Source organism: Talpa occidentalis, unplaced genomic scaffold, assembly GCF_014898055.3.
Source record: "Talpa occidentalis isolate TD23 unplaced genomic scaffold, MPIMG_talOcc4v2.1 talOcc4.3, whole genome shotgun sequence".
Taxonomy (NCBI): domain Eukaryota; kingdom Metazoa; phylum Chordata; class Mammalia; order Eulipotyphla; family Talpidae; genus Talpa; species Talpa occidentalis.
The window spans coordinates 38,761,794-38,779,634 of record NW_023603184.1 but is presented as its reverse complement, the minus strand read 5'-3'; the positions used below and the strand labels follow the sequence as shown (position 1 = coordinate 38,779,634).

The window sequence follows — 17,841 nt, the reverse complement described above, 5'->3', positions numbered from 1 at the left end:
CTGAATACATACGTATATGACCGAACCATTTTGCTTCACAGATTAAACCCCTGGCCTTCTTCTTGAGAAGTGGCAGATCTCCAGATTGCCAATTAAGTGGCAACAAGTTGACTGTCTCAAGTTCAAAATCAGAGAATGATTGGGGGGTAAAGAGAGGTGAATTTTCTTTGGAGTTGGAAAGGATTTAAGGAAAGGCATATTAACAAAGATACATTATTAAAGCTCGGTATTTAAAAATCCCAAAGAAGCTTTTAGGGATTTAGGGATTTAATCTTTAACTTTTAAAATCAGCTTTTCATTGTCAGTCAAAATACCACTGAGCATTAAAAAACAGCAGGGAATCATGAAACAGGCACTTACACACTGCTAGTGCAAATCCAAATTGAAAGCCTTTCTAGAAAGCAGTGTGGCAAAGTCTGCTAAGACCCTTAGCATGTCTCTCCTCATCATTTCTCGCTGTCACCCTGATCTGAGCCTGTCGTCTGTTGCCAGGAGTTTGCAGTAGCCCCCTAAATGGTCTGCACATAGCTCGCCTTTACGGTCTCTTTTCAACACAGCAGTCATTGTGGCCCTTTTCAAGCTTAAGATAAATCATGTTATTCTTCTTGCTAAGGACTCCTTGATGGCTTTGCATTTCACTCAGGGTTAAGGTCAGATTCCTTACAGTAGCCTGTAAGACCCCGTAAAGACTGACCAACCCTTTCTCTCTCTGGCTTCCTCTACTACTGCTGTCCCCCACTTGCTCCACGTCAGTCATACAGACTTCTGTACCGTTCCTCCGACATGGCCTAAATTCTCCCAGCCTAGGACTTTTGTTTCCCTTGTCCCACCACCACCTGCTTGGTTAACTCTATATCCTTCAAAAATATTATCTCCTTAATGTGTCTTTACTAGTTATCCCATTTAATACTGCAACACCTCACCCTAACACAGTAGCACTTCTGTTGCCCTTATCCTGCCCTTTTTCTCTTTCCCATAGAATGTAAGAATGTGGTTGTTTATATTTACTATTTATCCACTGTCTTCTCTCATCCTCTTAAAATACAAGCTCCACAAGGGCAGGGGTCACATTACATACAATAGACTTTCAAATATTTGTTGACTAAGTGAGCTTTGAAAATAGCACTTTCTTTTTTCTTGATGGTAAGTTGCAATTATGAGTTTTATGTATAATTTTGGGAAAACTTCATTTCATAATCATGTATGTTTTCATGCTAAAAGGCTCCTGGTAGTATTTGTCTGTGTGTTCTAATTTGGGGAGAAATCCAAGAAGTCTAAGTAAGTAATAAAACTTGAGGAATTGTACCATTAATTATGCCTTTATACGAATAGATAGGTCCCTGATTTTTGATTGCTCAAGTTAAAGTGTTTATTTTAGATATGTTAAGGTATAAAATCAAGAGAAAAAATATTAGGCTATCGTCATGTGAGATTTTTTTTCTTTTACAAAAGCTCCCTTAGTCTCCTTTGAGGATTTTCTCCCCTCCCCACCATCCCTTCTGTCCCTTTGTCCCTATCACACTCCCTACTCCTCTGAGCCCTCAGAATGCCTGTTGATGTCCGGTAGTTTTTGAAAATGTTTTGTGTTATCATTACTATGTTAAATGAACATCCACTATTTGTTTTTATAGTGCTGACTTGTTTTGCTGCTTGTAATTTTTTCAAATTTCTTTCATTTTGTTGAAAATGGCTGCATTTCATCCTTTCCTGTGGCTGTGTAGTATTCCATTGCATGTATGCATCACTTCTTTTTAATCCATTCATCCACTGAAGACAATTTAGGTTTCTTCCATGTCCTAGCTATTGTAAATAATGCTGCTGTAATATTGTAGAGCATATGGGTATTTTTGTTGATGGTTCATACTCTGTGGCTATATGCCCAAAAGTAGGATTGTGGGGTTGTACGATACTTGTTTTTAATTTTTATTTATTTGTTTGTTTGTTTGTTTATTTATTTATTTATACAAGCACTGGGTACAGTCAGAAGCACAGGAGGGTGAGAGAATCCACCAGAGCCAGAGCGGGGAGCAGAGCAGGCAGAAGGACCGAAGTACACTGCTGAGGGGAGCAGCGGGCGGCAGGAGAGGTCTGCGTGCCACGCGGGACCCTCCTCCAGTGGCCGGGGAGCAGCCGGGGATCGAACCGGTGCCGCAGAGGCTGCGGGCAGCTTTGCCACCCAGCACTTAACCGCTGCGCCACTGGGGAGGCCCTGTTTTTAATTTTTTTAGGTAAACCCAGATTGCTTTCCCTGATGGTTTCACCAATTCACATTCCCACCAGCATTGCAATAGGGTCCCTTTTCCTCTGCGCTCTCTCCAATGCTTGTTGTTGGGGGTCTTTTTGAAATGTGTCATTCTCACAGGTGTGAGCTGGTATCTAATGGTGGTTTTAATCTGCCCTCTCATTAGGAGTGACGATGAACAATTTTTCATGTATTTTGGCCTTCTGAATCCTCTTTAGAGAATTGTCCATTGCCTGCTGTCCATTTGTTAGTTGGGCTATTTGTCTTTCTTTAATTGTTGAATTGTATGAGTTTTTTTTAATATATTGTTTATTAATTCCTTATCAGTTATATTGTAACTATTTTTTCCCGTTCACTAAGGTGTATATTTAATCATGCGGACTGTTTTGTTTGCTGTATTGAAGCTTTTTAACTTGAGGTTAACTTGTGTTAAATTCATATATCACTTTAGGCAAAATGGTCATTTTGAGTATATTGATTTTTTTATAGAGGCATGTTTTTTATTTGTTTGTTTGTTTGTTTGTTTGTTTGTTTATACGTGCACTGGGTACAGTCAGAAGTGCGGGAGGGTGAGAGAATTCACCAGAGCCAGAGGGGAGCAGAGCAGGCAGAAGGACCGAAGTACACTGCTGAGGGGAGCAGCGGGCGGCAGGAGAGGTCTGCGCGCCATGTGGGGCCCTCCTCCGGTGGCCGGGGAGCAGCCGGGGATCAAACCGGCACCACAGAGGCCGTGGGCAGCTTCGCAACCCAGCGCTCAACCACTGCGCCACCGGGGAGGCCCCTCTAATCATTTTTATAGTCTAGAATATGCTATTTATATCATATAGTCTGCAAATAGTGGTAATTTTGCTTCCTTATTTCCTAATTGGATTCCCTTTATTCCCTGTGTTTATCTGAGAGCTTTGGCCAGAATCTTTAATACTAAGTTAAATGACAGTGAACTTTTTTGTCTTGTGCCAAATCTAATGAGGAAAACTTTCAATGTTGAGTATTATATTGACTATTGGTTTATGGTATGTGCTTTTTATTATATTGAGGTAGATTCCTTCTATTCCTGTCTTATTTAGAGGTTTTATTGTAAATGGGTGTTGAATTTTATTGAATGCTTTCTCTGCATCTTAATGTTCTCTTATGATTTTTACCTTTTGTTGAAAGGGTATATTATAATTGATTTGTGTATATTAAACAATCTTTGCATCCCTGTAAATCCCATTTGATCATAGTGTATAATCCTTGTGAAATACTATTGAATTTGATTTGCTGGTATTTTGTTGAAAAACTTACATGGATGTGTTCATCAAAGATATTGGTCTATAATTTTTTTCTTGTGCAGTCTTTGTTCTGGTTTCAGTATTAAGGTAACATTGGCATTATAAAATGTGTTAGGGAGGACTCCTCTATTTTTAAAACCAGTATGAGCAAGGTGGGCATTAATTAGTTCTTTAGAAATTTGATAAAATTTATTTGTACAGCCATCTGGTCCTGGGCTTTTGTTTTTTAAAACATTTTTCTATTGCTGTTTCAATTTCCATGTTTGTGATTGGTTTGTTCAGTTTGCCTTTTTCTTTCTTAGTTAGTCTTGGTAGATAATTTTGATCTAAAAATTCACATTTCTTCAAGGTTATGAAATTTATTGGCATGTGGTCGCTCATAGAAATCTCAGAAATCTTTTGTAAACCTTTGCCATAATCTCCTCTTTCATTTGTGATTCTGTTTATTAATATTTTTCTCTACTTTTTTGTTAGCCTAGCTAGAGGATTATCTATTTTGTTTATATTCTCAGAGAACCAGCTTTTTGGTTTTATTGACTTTTTTTTTTTTTTTTTTTTTTTTAGTTTTCTTTGTTTGTTTATACATGCACTGGGTACAGTCAGAAGCACGGGAGGGTGAGAGAATTCACCAGAGCCAGAGCGGGGAGCAGAGCAGGCAGAAGGACCGAAGTACACTGCTGAGGGGAGCAGCGGGCGGCAGGAGAGGTCTGCGCGCCATGTGGGATCCTCCTCGGGTGGCCGGGGAGCAGCCAGGGATCGAACCGGCGCTGCAGAGGCCACGGGCAGCTTCGCAACCCAGTGCTCAACCGCTGCGCCACCGGGGAGGCCCGTTTTATTGACTTTTTAAAATAGTCTTCGATTTCTGCTTCATTTATTTCCATTCTTATTTTTATTTCCTTCTACTAACTTTAGGTCATATTTGTTCCTCTTTTTCAAGTTGCTTTAGGTGTGATACTAGGTATTTTATTTGGGGTTTTTCTTTTTAATATGGGTTTGCATTGTTATTGTCTTCACCCTTAAGATTCTCTGACTGAAAAGAGTGTTCCCACTTACATTTAGATTTGGCAAATTCATAGACAAAGTAGACTGGAGGTTAACAGGTAGAGGGATTATGGGATTTTATTGTTTAATAGATATGAAATTTTTGTTTAAGATGATTAAAAAGCCTTAGAAACAGATAGCAGGAATGCTTGTACAACATGAATGTAACCGCAGAAAGAAATGTGCCCCCAAAGCGTCTCTGTCATAGGAAGTGGTGGACTGGATTTGGCTCATGTGACCTTTCTAGAGCCAATTATGAGTGCCTGTTCCCAGCTACTCATCCACTGATGTTGGTAGCTTGAAATTGGCCATGGTGGATGGGCCTCCCCTGGTGGCGCAGCGGTTGAGCTCTGGGCTGCAAGGCTGCCCGCAGCCTCTGCAGCGCCGGTTTGTTCCCCGGCTGCCGGTGAGGGTCCCACAAAAAAAAAAAAAAAAAAAAAGAATTGGCCATGGTAGGTATATTTACATATGGGACTTGACAGAGGTTACAAATAGGGCTTTACCTCCATCCCCTGGAGATAGTAGTCTATATTTACCAGCATACCACTGAATATATATGTATTAAAATGCATAGAAAGCTATTTTGAAGGAGATCCAAGCTGTTTCTACCTCTGGGGAGGAGAGTAGTGTTGTGTCAGGTTGTGAAAGTAAACTTACACTTTTTAGTATATATTTACTTCATATTGTTCCATTTTTTTTTTCAGTGAGCATATAGACATTTCTTTTTTTTTTAAAGATTTATTTATGCATGCAAGAACTGGGGTACAGGCCAGAGGTGTGGGGGATGAGAGGATTCACCAGAGACAGAGTAGGGAACAAAACAGGCAGACTGACTGAAATACACTGCTGAGGGGAGCAGCGGGCGAGACAGGAGATGTCTGCTGCGCTATTTGGATAAGCTCCCTGGCCGGGGATCAAACTCATGCTGCAGTGGCTGCGGATAGCTTCACAGGTTGCATCTTAACCCCCTGCTACACCAGGGAGGCCCCATATAGACATTTCTTGTACTGCTTTCTGAAAATTGAAAAATCTGTATGTGTTGAGATTATGGTATTGGTGGCTTTTCTTGAAAGGCTAAAAAGCTGGTTATAGGCCTCCCTGGTAGTACAGAGATTAAAGTCTCAGTGCTGTCAGGCTATCCCCAGCCACTGCGGCATGAGTTTGATCTCCAGCCAGGGAGCTAACCCACAAGGTGTAGCATACCTCTTCTGTCTCACCTGCTGCTCCCCTCAGCAGTGTATTTCAGTAGATTCACCTGTTCTGCTCCCCACTCTGTCTTTGGTGAATTCTCTCACCCCCATCCCCACCCCCGCACCTCTGGCCTACACCCCAGTTCTTGTATGCATAAATAAATAAAAATAAATCTTTAAAAAATAAATAAAAATTTGAAAGTTGGTTACATATACTCTCTAAAATGGCCTAGGAAGAGATTGAAGACCAAGCCTGGGACTTTGATTCTTTTTCCTCAGAACCTGCTTTCTTTTGCTCACTTAAATGGGACTTTTTTTTTGTTTCTTCATAGGTTATCCCACAGCCTACCCGGCAGCAGCCCCTGCCTACAATCCCAGCCTGTACCCCACCAACAGCCCCAGTTATGCTCCAGGTAAGGCGGAAATAGAGACAGCAGCGGTGGGTGGGGTGGGAAGTGGGACAGTATTTGGAAAAGACTAACCTACATGCGGACTTTGCCCAGTTCTTAATTGCTCTGGGCTCATCCTGTCCAGGCCTGATTATCCTGGAAGTTCCCTCTGGGAATGGAGGCAGTTCAGCCTCAGGGTGGGGGTCGGAGTAGAATCTCCTCCCTGTTCTCCTTGGGACTTAGTTGACCTATCTTTCCTTTTCTGAAATGTCTGAGACATGCATCCTCCTCACAGAACCTTTTGCCCTCCCAAACAATGTCCAAATCCATTCTTTGCTCAGTTTCCCTCGAGTCTATTGGAGTCTCTCTCTCTCTCTCTCTCTCTCTCTCTCCCCCTCCCCCTCCCTCTCTCTCTCTCTCTCTCTCTCTCTCTCTCTCTCACACACACACACACACAAACACACACACTTCCCGGATGTGGATTTGGAAGAGAGTGAGGACTTGCCACCAGAGGATAAAGAACTGTTTTCAAGTTGAGGCAAAGAACTCGTTTTTCAAATGTAATATAGACCTAATATTCCTTGGAAGAGGTTGACATAGGTGTGAAAATGTTGAAAAAGTTTGTTCTAGTTTAGACTAGGAGCAGTACAGAGGTCTTATCACTGATCTTAACCCCATCCTTTGCTGGTGCTTTTACATTCAAGGGATGGGAGAAAGTCCTGGGTTTGAATCCTGATGACACGACTCACTATTTACAACATCTTGCACAAGTTACCTCATCTCTCTAAGAAATACACTGTCTACCTCAGGGTTGTAAATGATTTTATGTAGGTTCCTCTTCATTCATCAAGTATTTTTGTGAATGTTTTCCGCACTAGAATAAAAAAAGAATATCTTTATCTGAAGTAGCTTACAACTCATTCGGGCTGGCATATAAGCAAATTAATTGTGGTATAGTGTGATAAAGTATTGTAAAGGAATACATCTAAGAGGAGAGAAAGTGGGAAAGGAATCAACAGTCTGTCTGAGGTCGAAAGTGTAGGGTGCACCTCACAGAGAGCCTAGCGATAAACACGGAAGAAGTAGGAGTCACAAAGGAAGAGCTGGGCATTCTAGACAGAGTAGAGCCTGGGCAAAGACATGGAGATGTGAGGACTTGACACTGCGAGGAACCTAGAAATAGTAGTGATGGTTAAAGCATAAACTAGTGGACAGGGAATGCTGTAAATGAATCTGAACTACACATGTGCAAGGGTACAGATTTGGAAATGTACAGATTTGGAAAGGCCTTGAATGCCATGATGGTAGCCCAATTTTTGTACTTACTAATTATTATTCTAGAGTTAGAGAGCTTGTAAAAACCTCAGAGATCCTCCAGTTCAATACCTTTTCTTGATAAGGGAGATCCAGAGAGTAGCAATGTGTTGTCTAAGTTACCCATTGAACCCATAACAGCATATGGACTAGAACCCTTGGTAGATCTCCTAGCTCTTGGTCTCAGGCTTTTCTGTGCCAATTTAGTATTCATTCTATGCCATTCCCTTTCTTCTGATGTTTAAAGAAGAGAAAAGCATGGATTATGTCAGAAGACCTGTGTTTGAGTCCTGACTCACTTTCTAGGTTACACCCTTAAAATCACTTCATGTCTCTGAATCTCATGTTCATCTCTAAAGCAGAAATTAGAGCATAAGCGCACACACACACACACACACACACAACCCCATGACATCAGACAGCCCCCTGTCTTTGCAAATAAGAACTATTTTGTGGAAATAGGTGTGTTAACCCTTAAAGTGCTCGCACAGCTGTGTCACTTCAGACATTCATTTGTCTATGCTATGCCCAAAGCACTCTGGGATACACTCTAGGTAATTCAAATGAGGTAGCTATAGTTACTACCCGGAAAAAACGTGAGTGGGCAGTGACACACAGGCTAAAAAACCTGTAATAGTATCTCTGTGTTGACGTTCTATTCTATATTCACCTTCAGTCAGTAAGATGTATATTTGAAAAAAAAAAAAAAACACCTTTAATTAAGAAGCAGAAACAATAAAAAATACAGAAATTCTTTCTGATAAAAAGGCTTAATCAAATTTGATAAGCTGTCTTGAAAACTACAGTGGTTTTGATTATTAAGTATCTCATGATAGAAATTACGTAAATCTAAAATGCTGTGATATCTATAAATTGGCTTGGTCAAGTACCCAGTCTAACAAAATGAGGTGAGTTGTTACAGAAGGTCAGGTAGGATCAGGAGTGAGAAGAGGTGTTGTCTTTATAACCAGGAGGTCTTCAGTGACCTCCATGGAAACTCACTCAGGAGGTGGAGGGATTGGGAGTAAAGAACCATATTTAGCAGATAGAACCTGCTCTTAAAAGAAGCCTGGCTACCAGGAAAGGAGAACAGGAGAGTGCTGACTAGAAGGGAAGTTGGGATTAAAAGAGGGTTTGTTGGTGTTGCTGTTGTTGTTTCTGGAAATGAGCCGTGTGAGGTGGAGCAAGTGGAAAAGACAAAACAGGAGAAGAGGTCCCAGATGACCCCCGAGGATGCTGTGTTGGGATAAGAAATCCAGAGCATGGTTGACTGCTCCGTGGGGAAGCAAGGGGAGTGGGGTGCCTCACGCATGTGCCTCACGCAGCTCTTCCTTGCAGACTAAAGGATGTACTTAGAATAAATTGCCTGGTGGAGAGTGCTTGTCTACTGATTTTGATTTGCTGAAACAGAGATGAGCTCCAATAAAGGGAGGGGTCTTCAGGAGCACAGGCAAGGTGTGAAGCCCTCACTAGAAGAAGCAGGAGAGGAAACTACCAGCAGATAAGACAGCTGTGTAACACTGGCGGTCCAGCTGATGCTGGAGGTTGGGAATCTGTCAAGGCTCTAATTCCCAGCCCCGGGGTATTTTCTTGTAATGTTCAAAACTTCTAGTGATAAGATTGTGGAATTGTTTTCGCATTAGTTTGGTAAGAAAGTGGAAGGATAGGGAATAAATAGTTAATATTTGTTGAATGGTTTCTATGTGGCAGAAATTATTTTAAACTCTATGGATTTTAACTTGTTTTATATCACAGTAAGCCTTTGAAGTCAGTGTTGTTATTCCCATTTTATGACTGGAAAATTAAAACTTAGATAAGTTAAGAAACTAGCCCAAACATCCAAATGCAGGCATCCTGCCACAACACCCATATCCGCTACATTAAAGTTGCAGTTGGCCAGAAGAAATTAAGGTGTTAGATTAGAGCAACCATACTAGAGAGGGAAGGTAGAGCAGACAAGAGGAACCTGAGACTGAGAAAAAAACAGACACTGGAAAGCTCCTGGAATGTATAAAGTTCTGATTAAGTTTTAATTTAAAAACAAAATATCAAGCTTCGTCTAAGTTGATTTTTCTCCAATTATATTCTTGAAAAGTCGTATTTCTAAGTTACGTCTAAACCAACCCAGGCCATTTTCTCAAAAACCCATAGAATCTACTGGAGAGGATAGTAGTGGTCATTGTGTCAGAAAACCCCAAACTGGACGGCTGTGGTGGAGACACTGACTCTTCCACTGATTGTGGTGTGACCGTGGGCAGACCCCCTGGCCTTTGGAGCACCCACACAGCAAACACGTGCATGAGTGCGCTCTCTCTCAGCTGGTATGTCTCACACGATAGGAGAATGGCCTCTGCATTCACCAGGTCTCCTGACTGCAGCAGGAATCCTGCTATGGAGGAGCTGGCTCTAGGACAGAGGGCACTGTAGGTTATTCTCCTGCCAGAACCAACTGTTTGTGATGCCGGGTGATAACTGCAGGGTAGATGCCTTCAAAAGAGCCAGGCTCTCAGGTTTAAATTTATCTCAGCTTCTTCAAGGAGACCAAGAAGTTGCTTCAGGGAGTTATTTTTAGCAGCTCTGTGTATCCTAAGATGTCATCTGTCTGGGATACAGGAAAACATTTTACCCTTTCCTTGGTTCTGAAAGTAATGTGGGTACTTGGAGCTTTATCCAAGCTCTCAATAATTTCACAGATCTTATTTAAGAACTCTTAGGCTCCATAGAAGGCTGGGAGCCAAATGAGACTTGATTTCAGAATCTGGGGACCAAAAATTTAATACCATGTTGGCATTAAAATGCCATATTAACGATAATCTGACTTGGAAATGAAGGGATTTGAAAATGACAAATATTAAATGCCTTCTCACAAGAAATCTGTTTACACATAATTTTCATCTGTTGTCTCACTTGATTTCACAGCAGCCTTGTGTAGTACAAATATATTACTTCCATTTTGCATATGACAAACTGCTTGGAGAAAGGCAGGGGGAAGGAAGTTGTATTTCCTTAATGCCTTCCATGTTCCAGGCACTATTGCAAGGCATATCACAACATTTTTACCTTAGTCTTGTGTGTTGGAGCTTTTTTAGCCTCTAGTTTTCTCAGAGAGATTAAGTAACTTATCCAAAGTTGCATAGTTAAAAAGCAGTGACACTGGGATTCTAACCCAGTCTGTCTGGCCCACAGCCTGTGTTTCTACGGCACTGCACTCTCCTAGAAGTTTCAGGGAATGAAATACCTCTGCATTGATCCTAGCTCTCTGGGACACCACAGAAAGTCTTCAGAGGCCAAACACGATGATTTAGTCCCTCAACCTTCACTTCCTTTAGCAATTAAAGCCTGTCATGGGTGAAGTCCCTCTTTAGTACTTGGGAGAATTGAAATTCTTATGGACAAGCAAAGAGTAGGAGCTCAGGCTTGTTCACATCCAGGCAGCTCTGGAATTGCCTGGAAGATGCCGTGACTTCCGAGGAGGTGCCCTTCCTCAATGAATGGGATTTCCTGGATGGCAAGTCTGTCACACCCCTCCAGACTAGTGACACTTCGCACCCTCTACAGTCATTGTTTCTTGTGTAACCTGGGGGAAACTGCTATCGAGACAAAGTCTGTTTTTGTAACTGCAATGTATACTACTTTGCACAAATTCTTAGTGGTAATTTCAACTAACATTTCTATCCAACAGAGTTTCAGTTCCTGCATTCAGCTTATGGTAGGAGAGCTATTTTTCCTCATCTGTATTATGGCCTATGAATGTGTTATCTCGTAACAACGGTAGATTCCTCTCTTCCTTCCTTCCCAAATCCCATCCCCTAGGCTTGGGCTCCCCCCAGGTGGCTCAGCAGCAGTTCCTAAAGCATGCAGGAACATGTCTGATGGTGCAAAATCATGGGTTGGAGACACACATGAACCGTCCCCTAGGGCAGCAGTGAAGGATCATGGCACTAAAAGGCGTCTGTCCTCTTTCTCACCTCTGGGGTCCCTGTCTGACCTAGGTCAGAAACTTCTACCCTTACCTGGTTGCTGAATTCAAACATGTGAACAAAAATTTCTGGTCCTGTGTGTGGCTCCTCTGATGGCATCGTGGCAGCCCTTGTGGAGGAGTACCCGAATTGTTCTTGTAAGAACCGGGAAAGGGGAAAAAAAAAAAAACAAAAACCAAAAAACACAACTGTCTGCCCCAGGATCAGATTTTCCATCTCCATCGGCAGTCTGACATGTTTGAAGACCTGGCTGACTTAGTTAGTCTGTTCCCCTTAGCCCAGATCTTGAACTCTGGCCCATTTTCAGGGCATTTTCCTGAATGGTGAGAGGTAGGGGCCACATGTGTTAATGAGCAAGGGACCAGAACTGGGTTCTCTGGGCAGTGTGGACTCCAGGCCCAAGGCACCACAGGAACCTGTAGGCACCTGTGAGGGTCCCAGCAGTGTAACTTGACTAGGTCCTTTTTGTCATAGACAGGAAGGGACCATGGGAAGGATTTGCCACTTACACCACCTTTACCTGGGCTGCACAGGACAGTGTTTTCTTAAATCTTTGCACACTTTCTCAGCTTCAAACCTTGAATTGTATGGGTACTGAAAACTGAATTTGTGTGTGGCACATCTTTCAGGAGATGAGCTGTGAAAATTTCTCCTTGCCACTGCTATGGGCTGTGTGATCTTGGGCAATTTGCTTATGTTTCCAGGTGATTAAGTATTTCATTCTAGATGATCTCAGAGGTCCCTTTAAATTCCCCAGCCTGTCCTCTTACAATTTCATTATTTTAATTTTGTTAGTCACAGACCTGTTTCTCTTATCATTATTACAGGGTAGTATTTTGTTTGCCTTAGGATATATGAACTTGAACAGAAAACTCCTTAAAAAGTGAGAGATGCTCTCATGCTTCCTCATGCCTCCAATCACAGTATCTGAAATGGAAATACTGAAATGTATATTTGAAACTCTTTTCTTCACGAAATGTTCTGTGCCAGGCCTAAGCTAGCCTTCTGAAGCTACAATGACCAGTAAGAACGAGTCCCCGCTCACAATTCAGGGGGGAAGATAGATGACTCAGCAAATAAAGGGGCTTCTGAGAGTCACAGGGACTGGGATAGTGAGCCATGTGGGATACACCGGAGGTCTGCAGTGAAAGAGACTTCTAGTAGAGACAGACCTTCAGCTCATGACTGAGGTATCAATAAATGTCTTCCAGGTGGCATTTGGAGAATGACATGCCAGGAAGAATGAGCAAGAATACAGAGATAGGATGCTTCCTGGGAATGATGAACAGTTTGTGTGGCTGTGCTGGATCTAGGGTTGGAGAGTGAGAAGAGTGAGAGAGTGTAGAGACCATAGGAGTAGAGCTTAAGGAGCCTGAAATGCCACACAAGGAATTCAGCCGTTAGCTAAACTTAGGCAGTGGAGAACCATGGAATGTTTTTAAGGAAGACAGCTTTGTGGCTATGTCTTAGAAATTACCGCTCTGATTGCAGCTTACAGACTGGAATTGGCAGATTTAAAAACAGAGTAGTGAGGAAGTGCAATAATTTAGGGGAGACTTGGTGAGATCTTACCTTAGAGCTGTCCACACTGTGGGAATAGAAGAGTGGACAGATACCAGGGCTAGAAACTAAAACTGGGTGACACTTTATTTTGATCTTCATATCAGTACTGTGAAATGATCAGGGCATGATGACTATACTGCCATTTTCTGAGACAACAAAACTGAAACTTTGAAAGGTTCAGTGACTTGCCCAAGGTCTCACAGCTGCTAAGTGGCAGAGCCCAGGCTAGAACTCAGATTTCCTGACTTAATGTATTGTTCAGGATGATGGTCCCTTGCTGCCTCTCCTCCTTGTGTGCTTAACAGACTGTTCAGGTGTCGGAGGGCATGAGGGCCCTGTATCCAGTATCCAGGGAAGTGAACAACCCAGCACCTGGATGTGGGCAGCATGCTGTGACTGGGCCATGGCCCTTCACTGCCAGGGGTTCTCATTCTCTCTTCCTCTCTCTATCCTTTTAAAATTAAGGAATAACACATCTAGTACCTAGAGTGGTAGTACATAAACTAGCACTAGTACATAGACTAGTATACTAGTTTCAAATGTACAACTTAAAAATATTTGACACACGAGTATACTTGTATTTAACTATCAGCCAGTTCAAACCAGAAAACATTTCTAGGAGTTGGTACCTTTCATGGTACCCAAGAGCAGACATGCCTGTCAGAGCAGCCTCCTGTATCACCAGGCTTCCAAAAGCTTCAGTTGGGTTGTCTTCACCCTATGACTGAGCTGTGCATGATTACCATCTTTTAGAGTTGTACCTGGAAGAGGAAGATTCATATAGCACCCAACAAGAAAGTCAAGTTGACTGCTAGTATTTCTTGGTTTTGTTTTTCCTACTCATATTTATCCAGATATTTAAATTAATAAATATGCAAATATACAGAGAATATAGAAATTACTAACATTTGCTTTCTTATAATGAAACCAGAGGAAGTACCCATTTCTTCAGGAACACGTAGTTTAGTTCATCTTGTCAGTTGGGAAAGACATAATAAAAGGCACAGTCGCACTTGCTTCTTTCCTGCTGACTCTGGAATGTTACTTTCCTGTATGTTATGCTGTCTTGTTCACTCTCTGGTTGGCGTGTGGCTGTATTGCATCCCCAGCTAGACCATGAGTACCTTGTGTGCAGTGACCATGACCCACGTGTGTTCTGTCCACCGTACACTCCCCTCAACACTGAGCACAGTGTAGGCCTCAGTCACTTCTTGATTAATTTTGATTTACTTCAGTTGTCACACAGTCCTTCAGGCTAATGTCAGACTTTTGGCTTATAATTATGGTAAAGTATATATCACTTGAGGAGAAAAACTAGACCAGAACAGAACCTCCAAATTCTCCAGATTCTCAGCAGCCAAATTTAGGCCTCCTGCTCCCTGGTGGAGTTCCTGTGGGGTCTTGAGGGCATGGGCTTGCTCTGCCTGACTTCTCAGAGCTGTTTGTTTCACTTTTGAGGGAGTGATTTTGAGTGGTCAGGGTTTTCCAGCCACATGGAGTGGCAGGTTCTAAATGTGGAGATATTTTGATAAGATTTTTCAACACTAATTGGATCCTTTGTTAATCCCCACTACCCACAGGGAAAAAATCCAAGATAATTGTTTAAAACTGACCCCCCCCCCCCCGCCACCTCCTGCATTGTCTGCAGAGCCATGTCTTGATGTCTAGCAAAAGCCTTGGACTCTGCATGGTATTCTGCTGGGTTTCCATTTCTTCTGCCAGAATTCTCCTTTTAGTGTCACTTTCCTGCCCATGATTTCCTTCTCATTTCTCAGCATCTGCTGTATATATTGCGGGCCATTAATGCAAGTGCAGGGTCAGCCCAGAACAGCTATACATCTAGCCTTGGTTCAGCCAAAACAGCACAGTCCTTGACCTCCTTCTCTGACCCCAGTACTTCTAAGGCTGAAGGGACCAGAGGCATTCCTGTAGCCTGGATGGGCAGAGGGGTGATGGGAGCTCTCTAAAAGAGGACTGTCCTCATCCTGGTGGAATTAGAGCACATAGGCATACTTTCCTCTCATACCTGTAGCCCCTTGTTAAAATATTTCAAACATATCTGACTATTGCCAGTGCAGCCCCACCTGCTGCTAATATACTTTAAAACAATATCCACTACTCCCAAGACTTTGAGTGGAAAAACACTGTTAAAATCATTCTTTTTTTCTCAAAGTAGAAATTTGGGTCAAGAATGTTTCTCCTCTAGTGTTTGTAAGTATGTCAAGGGAAATATCTAAAAAGTTAGGCATTTCCCCACGTTGAAACCCTATTTCCTCTCTCCTTCCCCACAGGATACCATGAAGGTAAGTTTTTTTTTTTGTTTTTTGTTTTTGTTTTTTTAGTCGCTCCCTACTTCTAGAACATATAAAGCATCATCCTTCAAATTACTCGAGTTGAGCTTTGAGTCAGCCTGGGAAGTCGCTGCATATTCTAAGCTGGCCTCTTCTCTGTCCCCCAACTTTGATATTTACTTTTTTAATGACCCAAAGATCATCTCTAGTTCATGAGGCAGTCTCTCAGGTGGGACACCAAGAGCACCTCAGCCAGAGGTATAAAGGGTGTGTAAGAGCTTTGTCTGTCTGTCCCTGGCTGGGTGTACCAGAGGAGTTAGAAGGGAATGCCTCACTGGACAACATGTGCCCTTCAGGCAACCAAAGCTCAGACACTCCCTTTGGAAGAGATGCCTGTCCAGCAAGGTTCATGCCATGTGGCAATTATTTTGGGGTCTCTATTTGAAAGCAACTCATTAAATACACCTCCAGATGAGATTACTGACACAAAGAAAGAATACTCAGTTGATCTGACGCACTCACAGTTGGGCTCCCAGCTGCTGCATATTAATGAGAAAGTGACTAAGGAATATCCTAGACCTTAGGCAAGAATGTCAGGCAGTAGGCAGCGGCATTCATAGGCATCTTCATGGTTCTAGTAGCAGGTAGAAAATTCTGATTTTCTGTGTATAAGCTCAGGCTCCCCTGGTTTCAAATCATTTGGCAGCTCATTTCAGTGCTCCTCTCCCCAACTCCCCATCTCAGAGAGGCTAAACCATCCTGTTTGTCTGAACAGGGCCCCTTGGGTTATATGTTTCTGTCTAGCTCAAGACCCTTGCTTTGTGTCTGTGATTGGTGGTGCCCACTTCTTATTTCTGCCTAATGCCATTCTTGTGTCTCTCCTTAAGCAACTCTGCTGATGAAACAGGCCTGGCCACAGAACTCGTCTTCCTGTGGCACTGAAGGCACCTTCCACCTCCCAGTGGACACCGGGACCGAGAACCGAACTTACCAAGCATCCTCTGCAGCTTTCAGTAAATACAGCCTGTCTCCTCCTCCCTTCCTGTTCCCCTTGGCTGGGACTGATTTGTCTCTTAGGAAAAAAGGAAAGGGGATTCTCCTGCCCATGCAAAAAATTCTCCCTCCTTCTACAGGAAAGGTCCTCCTCTTGATCATTCAGCTTTGGACAGACACAAAGCATTGAAGGAGGGGGAATGGAGTACTCACCTGGTTAACAAGTTAGAGTAAAGAAGGACTGTTAATTGCATTTTAAGAGAAAGGACAGAGGGTACATTTAAAGGCCGTCAAGAGAGGTTTCCTTCACCTAGCACGAGGGTTCTTAACCTCCGCCGTATTGTAGACATCTGGACCAGATAATTCTTGGTTGGAGTGGGGGGCTGCCCTGTGCATTGCAGCATGCATGGCCTCAACCCACCAGATGCCAGTAGCACACCCTCATTATCACAGCCAAAAACGTCTCTAAAGCATTGTTAAATATCTCTCCCCCCAGAAGTTTTAAAATTGTTAAAACTCCCCCCTCCCCTGAGTGGCCCCCTGCACGAGAAATACTGCCCTGGTGGAAGCTACACTATGTGAGCAAGGTATGTCCATGGGGTCCTCAGGCAGGACAGAAACCATCTGGCCATGCAGATTGGTCACCTCATCTTGAGGCTCAGTGGGTGACCAATGGTTTCACCTTCACATCTGATTTTTCACACAAAATGGCTCCACTGGATAAAATGAGGACCAATATTTAGAAATTATTGAGTGGCATTTTGACTCCTTCTAAGGAAGAATCTTGTGCCTTGTTAGAGCTGTCCAGAAGAGGAATGACTGATGCTGAATGTGGTGAGCACTGTCTAAGTTGCGGCAGCAGGGGCCGGACCAGCCCCAGGAGGGCTATTGCAAACTGAACCTGATAGTCTGTGGTTCAGTGAATTATTTATTGATTGATTGAGTGGAAGACTAGATTGTATTTTTTTTTTTCTTTGAAATCCTCGATGTTATTCTCTCCCTAGTTACCATGGCCTCTAGATGTCAACACCAACTTGGGGACTGTGCTTTCATATTCACCCTCTCATTTAATCTGTAGTGTAGGTCTATTATTTGAGTGGATTTTTTTAATTAATTGGTTTTCTCACATCATTGTTTTTGTACACTATTTGATTTCTCCCTCAGTTGTAGTCCCCTCAGTTCTCCCACCACCACAGTCCCTTGTGCTCTTCCCTCCCCTGATCTGACCCCTCCCCTTCCCCTGCTGTCTGCCTCGGATCTATGGTCAGCTTGCAAGTTTTGTCTTTTTCCTGACCCTTTGTTCAGTTTCCCTATATTCTACCCATAAGTGAAACCATCCAATATTTTCCTTCCACTGCTTTCCTTTTTTCCTTATTTCACTTGGCATAATCCTTTCCAGCTGTTTGTGTGTATTTTTATTGCAGTTTGAAGACTGAGACTCAGACAGGCAGTATGCCCAATGCCACCCAACTAGTAGGCAGCACAATTAGAAAAAATTATCACCCAGGATAAGTTTCTATTACTGACTTTTCATGAGATTAATTTTACTTTTTAAGAGAGGGATAGC

The 17,841-nt window shown here is 42.6% G+C and overlaps 1 protein-coding gene across 6 annotated transcripts in view; it reads left to right on the top strand.

Moving 5' to 3' along the window:
- Window positions 1–17,841, top strand: part of FAM168A (family with sequence similarity 168 member A) — a 171,935-nt gene that overhangs the window by 144,148 nt on the left and 9,946 nt on the right. For 4 of the 6 annotated variants that reach the window (XM_054699522.1, XM_054699524.1, XM_054699523.1 and 1 more), the window contains exons 3-5: window positions 6,077–6,157; window positions 11,130–11,156; window positions 16,169–16,294. In XM_054699522.1, coding sequence (XP_054555497.1) covers window positions 6,077–6,157; window positions 11,130–11,156; window positions 16,169–16,294 — 234 coding nt within the window. The remainder of the gene's footprint in view (window positions 1–6,076; window positions 6,158–11,129; window positions 11,157–16,168; window positions 16,295–17,841) is intronic. The other 2 variants (XM_054699526.1, XM_037522939.2) reach the window with 1 other exon arrangement.